The sequence below is a fragment of the Anneissia japonica genome, unplaced genomic scaffold (assembly GCF_011630105.1).
Source record: "Anneissia japonica isolate Jap-2015-1 unplaced genomic scaffold, ASM1163010v1 scaffold584_len265732_cov101, whole genome shotgun sequence".
NCBI lineage: Eukaryota > Metazoa > Echinodermata > Crinoidea > Comatulida > Comatulidae > Anneissia > Anneissia japonica.
In genome coordinates, this window is record NW_022741500.1 from 198,870 (window position 1) to 207,442 (window position 8,573).

Sequence of the window (8,573 nt, forward strand, 5' to 3'; positions counted from 1 at the left end):
ATCTAACAATTCCTCTCTTTATTTTTTAATTTATGGTTGCGCTTTCTGATTACTATTTCTATAGATAATTTCATATACTAAAAATATAATAACATTTAATATACAGTTACTAGATTTTCTTTTTATACACAGTGTTATATTTTTCTTTAAAAACATATTTCAATTCAAAGTGAAAATGGATTCCTAACAATTTAAATTCAGTTTGCAACCAATCAATTTTTTTTCAGACATTGATTTCCTCATGTTTGGAAATACATGTTAATACCGCTCCTGTTTACTTTATCAAGTTTACACTGCCATAATATAAAGTTAAAGCACATTTTTGTAACTTGTCCAAGGTATGTTCCGGTGTAATTTGAAAGGGCTGCAAACAAATGTTTTAATGTCAATAATAAAACTGTTTTTAAAATTATATTTCTTCCCAATAGGGAAAAAATATTCATATTTACTTGCATTATTTTTAAATTTTTGGAATAATTTAACTCCACAACATCTTCCAATTCAAAATGAAAGTTCCTAGCAATTTAAATTCAGTTTGCGACCAATCATAATTATGCTCTTTACACCATCTAAGATTTGATCTCTTTTTTGAACCAATCCAAATAAGTTTTGTCTTAATTTGACCTTTAAACCTGAAAATCTTTCAAAGAAACTGTACTGCATACAGGCACTTCTCAATTCGTATTCAACATTAGCCACCTGTAATCGTTTGAAAAGCCCGCTACCCAGCGCAAAAAAGGGCACAACTTCGGCCTAGGTTAGGCTATGTGCAGCTCTCAAGTGAGGAAAATTGTTTTTTATATTTTCGTGTACTTATTTTTTTTTTTTTATCTGGCGGGATTGTATAACTTTGTGTATGTTATAGCTGAGAAAATTTTTTTTCATATATGTGACATTTTTTTTACATTTTGATGACGTCATCATGGTCAAATGAATGTTTTTTCTGACCCCCTCATCTTTCTTTCCTCAAAACGTTGATGACGTCATATCATCTTAACCATTCGTCATTTCTGAATCATATTAAATGAGCTTATACTTCAGGTCAAGGTTGAATGTCAGTTATCCTAATTTTTAGTTCGCGCGTCTTAAGGTTAGCACCTGCATAGGTTGCACCTCTCTGTTTATTGTGCTCCTTTTTTTTAGGATTTTCCAACTTAAAGCTAAGAAGTATCATCGCAACAGTTGCTGTCCTTTTGATGTTTATGCCAGTGCATTGATTTATGTTATCGATGGTCTATGTCTTGGATTGGTAGTAATGATATTTAAACCAAATCATCGATGAATTTTTCTAGGCCTTGTGGACTATGCCCGATTTGGCATACAGCCGTACTCAACTCAGTATTATCGGTTCGTTACCTATTGTTTCTCGTTTAACTGTTATTGAAAGCATTAAGGCTTACGGTTTATGCAGATCACACCTGTCATTCAAATTCCGAAAAACAAAACGGGGCTCTAGAGGAGTTGCCCGGAGACGCATTCCAACAATTGTGTCAAGGAAAAGATCATATCTGAATTCAGGTGGTGGAGTCAACTACAACAATCTGATATCTATTGAGCTTGGTGGTCGTTGTCGATCTAAGTCTGATCGCTCCGAGCTAAAGTGGTGTTTAATCAATTCACGCTTTGTTCGAAATAAATCATGTGCCATATCCGAATTTGTTGTTGAACATGACTTGGATTACTTATTTATTACTGAAACCTGGCTAAAAGGTGATGTTAGTGATGGCCCTGTTATTGCAGAATTAACTCCTAGTGGTTTTGAATGTCGGAATTTTCCACGACTCACTGGGACTGGTGGTGGTATCGCCTTCATCCACAAGTCTAGCCCTATTGGAAAGGTAACAACGAAATATCCACAATGTTTTCCATCATTTGAGTGGCTAGAAATTACTGTTGATTCCAATCAAGGTCGCATTACATATATTCTTGTGTACCGTCCGCCGCCAAGCTCTGTAAACAACCTTAGTTTTAATGGTTTTTTATCGGATTTTGTGGATCTTTTAGCTATTTACGCTCTAAAAACTACACCTATCATTTATCTTGGAGATTTTAACATTCATCGTAATAAACCTGATGATCGTGATAGTCAACAATTCTCTGAACTACTAAAAATACATGGATTAGTTCAGCTTGTGGATAAACCCACACATCAATCTGGAAATTTGTTGGATCTAGTTATCACTCGCGAAGATTATGTTTCATCACTGGAAGTTCATCCTGCCTTTGCTGTCTCCGACCATTACCCAATTTTCTTTAAACTTTCTTTTCATCAGGAAGGGTCTGTAAATCGCAGAAAAATTACCTATCGCAGTCTTAAGAGTTTTGATATTGATAATTTTGCATCTAAGAGTTGGAAAACAATATTTCAAGTAGATACTGCAACTAAATTACAGATCATCAATACTACAGTCTCACAAACTTTTGACAAATATGCACCGTTTAAGACAAAGACTGTACCTGCTCGCGCTCCTAAGCCATGGATTAACGCTGATATCTTTCGTGCTCGTGCTGAACGCCGGAAGGCAGAACGAACATGGCGACGATCTGGATTAGCAATTCACCGTCAAATTTATCAATCAAAACGCAATGAGGTCAACAAATTGATTGAAATTTCTCGCACGAATCATTTCACGCAGGCGATTTCCGCTTGTGAAGGAGATCAAAAAAAGTTATTTAACATTGTGAATGATTTATTTGGTTCCCGAAGGGGGAAGAATGTGCTTCCTATCCATGCCAACAAAGACGATGTGTCTAATGTCTTTAGCAGGTTTTTTGTGGAGAATATTGAAAACATCAATCACAAACTGAAATCGAATTCAACTCCAGTGAAGGCTACAACAATTTGCCTAATTTTTCTGGTGATTACATGGAATCTTTTGAACCAGCTACGATAAAGGAAATCGTCACACTTATTATAAAAACTTCATCTGCTTTCTGTGATCTTGATCCTCTACCAACATACATACTGAAAGAAGAAAAAATACTTCATTTGTTGGCCTCGCCAATTACAGATATTATCAACGATTCCCTTAGTAAAACCTCTACTGAAAAAGGTTTCTCTGGATCCTAACATATTGAACAACTATCGTCCTATATGTAATATTTCGTTTATTTCAAAAATGTTGGAACATGTTTTTGAATCCAGAATTAAAATGCATTTAAATGAATTCTCCTTATATGAACAATTCCAATCGGCATATAGAATGGCACACAGTACGGAAACGGCTCTTTTGCGTGTGACTAATGATATGCTATGTACAATTGATAACCCTAAAGAATCTGTTGCTCTTTTGTTATTAGATCTTTTGTCTGCTTTTGACACGGTAAACCATAATGTTCTTATCAGTCGCCTGAAAACAAGCTTCGGGCTTAGCAGCACAGTTATCAATTGGTTTAAATCGTATCTAAGTAATCGTAAGCAGAATGTTATCATTGATAACTCACTTTCTAAGCAACTATCAGCAATTAACACTGGTGTCCCGCAAGGTTCCGTCTTAGGACCATTATTATTTTCTATGTACATGCGCCCATTAGGCGAACTGATTAAACAACACGGTGTAAATTATCATTTTTATGCTGACGACAATCAAATTTATATGTCTATCTCAAACAAAGATCATGATCTGGCTAAAGGTGTTCTTGTAAATTGTTTATCTGATATTAGGAATTGGATGACTTGTAACTACTTGCACTTAAATTCTTCAAAGACCGAGTTTCTAATGTTGTCATCTCACCAATTTCATAACAATTTAAGTTCAATTAATGAAATTAAGATGGGTGACAATTTAATTGAGATATCGTCTTGTGCTTGAAACCTTGGGGTTGTGATTAATTCAAAGCTTTCTATGACCAATCATATTTCCAATATTTGCAGGTCGTCCTACTCTTATCTTAAAAGTATTAGCCGTTATAATACGGAAATCGCTTTTTCAGTCTGATACTGAAAAACTAGTTCATGCATTTATTTCGTCTAGATTAGATAACTGTAATTCGTTGCTTGCCGGACTTCCAGCATATAAACCACTTATTCGTGTCCAGAATGCAGCTGCTAGGCTTGTAACAAGAACACGATCATATTACTGACGTATACATTAGACTTCATTGGTTACCGATTCCACAAAGGATTGAATTTAAGTTGCTAATAATGGTTTATAAATCACTACATAGTGTAGCACCACAATATTTATCTGAACTAGTTGAATGGCACACTCAAAAACAAAACCCTCGATCGGGATTTCAGTTTTTGGCAAAGGTGAAATCTGTTAAAGTACTGCGATCGGATGGTAAAAATTCTAAAATAGCATTTAAAGACCGTGCTTTTGAGAATATTGGTCCTCGGCTTTTCAACACTTTACCCCTTTATATTAGATCTTGTTCTACCATTGATGTTTTCAAGTCTCGTTTGAAAACACATTTATTTAAAAAGAGATTTAATGTTTAACTTTCTGTAGGTCAGGTATATTCAACTTGTAGTTCAGCTTCATGAAACTTGATGTACAACTGTATATTCTTGCATTTTCAAAGCTCTTTATTTTAAATTTAAGACACATTATGTACTGTATTTCCTTGCATTTTAATTGCTTTTTATTTTAAATCTCCAAGACAAATGATGTATTGTAGGATTTTTTCCGGCATTTTTAACCTTTTGATGTAAATTTTGATGGTGTGGTAGACTTGTCTTGTCTTTTTCTTTTACAAAATACAAAAAAATCAGTGTTTTATCGTTCTATTTCATGTCGCGTTTTCTTTTATTTCAATGTAGATTTTTGATGTGTTAAATGGTATTGTTATTTTGTGATGATTATTGGTTTCAAACGTTTCTATTGGCTTTTAATGTATATTTCTTATATGTTTAAATTGTATGTTGGTCTATGAATATTTCTAAATTCTATACAGCGCCGATGAACATTTTTTAATGAATATTGTTTTGCGCTTTATTAAATGAAGTTATTATTATTATTATTATTATTAACGTGCGCGTACGCGTGCGTCAACAATTACATATGCTTATAATTATGCCTATTTATAATCAGTTATAGCTCCTTAGGATGAAAGGTGACCCCCATATTGTATTACATAATCTGAAAGCACATGAGTTGTAAATATGATTTTATAGATCATAATGGCTGATCGGACATTGTGACGTCATCATATTGCCATCTGAATTCAATAAAACTCAATTTTATCTATGACGTCATTTTTCAAAATAAGCACTTGAGCGTATCTCGCCCTATCCTAGGTCGATCGTCTCCCAACTTTGAGTATGTTATAGCTGAGACAATTTGCTTTCATATATGCGACTTCTTTTTTATTTTGATGACGTCATCATGGTCAAAAATATGTTTTTCTGAGCCCCTCATCTTTCTCTCTTTAAAACTTTGATGACCCCATAATTATCTTAACCATTCGTCATTTCTGAATCATATTAAATGGGCATGCACTTCAGGTCAAGGGTAAATGTCAGGTACCTCAATTTTATGTTCGCGCGTCTTAACGTGCGCGTACACGGGCGTCAACATTTGTATATACTATTCTTAAAATTATGCCTATTTTTAATCAGTTACAGCTCCTTACAGTGAAAGGTGACCCCCACTTTTTATTACATATTCTGAGAGCACATAATACATGGATTTATATAGGGCAAATAAACGAGGTCTCTATGCGCTAATGAGTTGTAGATATGATTTCATATATCATTACGGCTGATCGGGCATTGTGACGTCATCATATTGCCATCTGAATTTAAATTAACTGAGTTTTTATTCATAACGTCATTATTTTTAAACTCATTTGAACGTATCCCGCTTAATCTTGTTCGATCGTCTCCCACCTGCGAGTATGTTATAGCTGAGACAATTCTCTTTCGGAATTGTCCTTTAAGTTTTTTTTTTTCATTTCGATCACGTTATCATGGTCAAAAAGTATGAATTTTTGGAGCCCTTTTATTTCTCTTTCTTAAAAGATATACAAAATACCACCATAGAGGGCGGCAGATTGTATTTCGACGCTATCAGACAGCTATATAGGTTATATGAATGAAAAATTCGAGTGGCATTACCAACTAACAGGCGGTTTTTAACACATTTGACAATGTTTAATTTCGTGTTCCATTACTGTCCACGCACACATCTGACGTGCGCGTTAGTTAAAATTTGAGATAATTTAAAGAACGTTTCAGGTCATTTTCAGCATTCCAAAACCTTCCATAATTTAAGCGCCGCGCACGCTTTCTGAGGGCAAAAGTACGGCGGATCACCAAACTCGTCCTCAGTGACGAGTTCAAATCTATTATTATTATTATTATTATTATTATTATTACTATTATTACTATTACTACTATTACTACTATTACTATTATTACTATTATTACTATTATTACTATTATTACTATTATTACTATTACTACTATTATTACTACTACTATTATTACTACTACTATTATTACTATTACTATTATTACTATTACTATTATTACTATTACTATTATTACTATTACTATTACTATTGTTACTATTATTATTACTATTATTATTATTACTATTATTATTATTACTATTATTATTATTACTATTATTATTATTACTATTATTATTATTATTACTATTATTATTATTATTACTATTATTAATATTATTATTATTATTATTATTATTATTACTATTATTATTATTACTATTATTATTATTATTATTATTATTATTATTACTATTATTATTATTACTATTATTATTATTATTATTACTATTATTATTATTATTATTATTATTAATTATTAATTATTATTATTATTATTATTAGTGTAAATAATAAAGCCGATAGTGTGCATCCCAGTCTCACAACACTTTGCAAATTTAAAAGCTCTGAAATCCATCTGTTATTTATGACAATGCATTCTGTCTCTGTGAATATTGTATTTATCCACTTTTGAAAAGATTTACCGTATCCAAACACTTTAATCATTTTTATTTCGGCGATATGTTGATATCATACACTTTAACGTGTTTTCTATGTAATTTTAAACCAACAGTGATTGATTTCACTCTTTCGTTGTGCTCATCTATTTTAATTCTCCAAAGGTCTCTAGACTTGTGGGTTTCTATATAATAATATAGTAAGGTTCTTACAGTTGACGATATCACTTAAAGAAAAGTAAAGTACCTCTTTTTTGGATAAAATCCTCGTTTCTGTTTCGAAAGTCATAGTTTTTATGTAAGACATAGTATTCCTGACCTCATACATGACTTAAATAATTTGTTTGTTTTGTCCTACATCTGATGATGACGTGGGGCACGTCGAAACATGTCGTTTATAAGCTTTATATACTTTATTAGATGCATTACTGCATTTGTATTATCATTAATATTAGTCAAAGCAACAAACGTTCGGGAACAAAAGCTTTACTGGAGCATGAACTTGTTCGTAAGACTCAACAGACCTGGTTGTTACGGTAGACAAAGGCTCTTACCGACACGTTTTCTGAGTAGTTTTGGCGGGTTGATCAAATTTTTTTTTTCGGCACACTTGGTTCAAGAACAGCTTTCAACTTTGTTCCCTGTTTCTCAAACAAGAAAAAATAATTAAATCAATTGATCCTTGATGACCACATAACGTTCATAAATAAGAATTTTCTGATTGATTTCAAATTGAATAAATTTTATTGTTGGTTCTTTAGTTCATGTATACGCATAACCGCCACTATCGTAATCATCAATTTTTAAATTACCTAATTTCATTATAAAATTGTAGTATGTTGTTAGCTTTGGTTATTCTATATTACAGGTATGTTCCGATGTCGAACCAAGCATGTTAAAAAACAAGTTTATGGAACACAAAAAACAAGCTTGTGATTACTTCAGAAAGAAAGGGAAACAAATTGGCATATCATATTCGGAATGCATTGAAAATCTGGAAAGCATGTGTGAAGACGAATATACAAAATACAAAAACATAATGGATGAGAAAGTGGTAAGAATGATTTGCAACATACATACTATAGAATAAAGTTATAAGCAATTGTAAAGAAGGAGTAAAAAAGTAATAACCCCTCTACTTTTTTGTATTTAAATTATTTTTACATTACTAAAGTACTATAAGTGCTAATACATACACATACACGCGCACACACACACACACACACACACACATATATATATATATATATATATAAATGCAGTAATGCATTTAATAAAGTAAATGTAACTTATAAACATATTTTGATGTGTCCCACGTCATCATTACGCAACGCTTTTGCTACTGTTTAAATACTACCGGTCAGATGTAAGATGAAACAAGCAAATATTAAGGTAATTCATTTATATAGAGGTCAGGAATGCTATGGTAAGTCCTGTATATAGGAATTAGAATGAATTAGGTTTAAACAGGCCCAGATTTAATAAATGCCTATTCGTTGTATGCACATCCATATGCTAGGCCTAAACTGACCCGACAATGCCGACGCAACGTCCTCAACGATCATTTCCTGGGCGTGTAGGATCGCGCTAGGCCCCATACAATGCGCAACACCAGCTGCACTATCGCCAGAAAAAAGGAGTACATTAACCTTCATAAAAATT

General features: G+C 32.6%; 2 protein-coding genes across 2 annotated transcripts; both read left to right on the forward strand.

The window, feature by feature from the left end:
* The first annotated feature begins 1,304 nt into the window (after positions 1 to 1,304).
* On the forward strand, positions 1,305 to 2,894 carry LOC117118705. The gene has a single exon (XM_033263368.1). The coding sequence runs from the start codon at positions 1,305 to 1,307 to the stop codon at positions 2,892 to 2,894; it is 1,590 nt and encodes a 529-aa protein (XP_033119259.1).
* A 309-nt stretch (positions 2,895 to 3,203) lies between these two features.
* Positions 3,204 to 4,083, forward strand: LOC117118706. Its single transcript, XM_033263369.1, has 2 exons — positions 3,204 to 3,486; positions 3,875 to 4,083. The coding sequence occupies exons 1-2, from the start codon at positions 3,204 to 3,206 to the stop codon at positions 4,081 to 4,083; spliced, it is 492 nt and encodes a 163-aa protein (XP_033119260.1).
* The last annotated feature ends 4,490 nt before the right edge of the window (positions 4,084 to 8,573 follow it).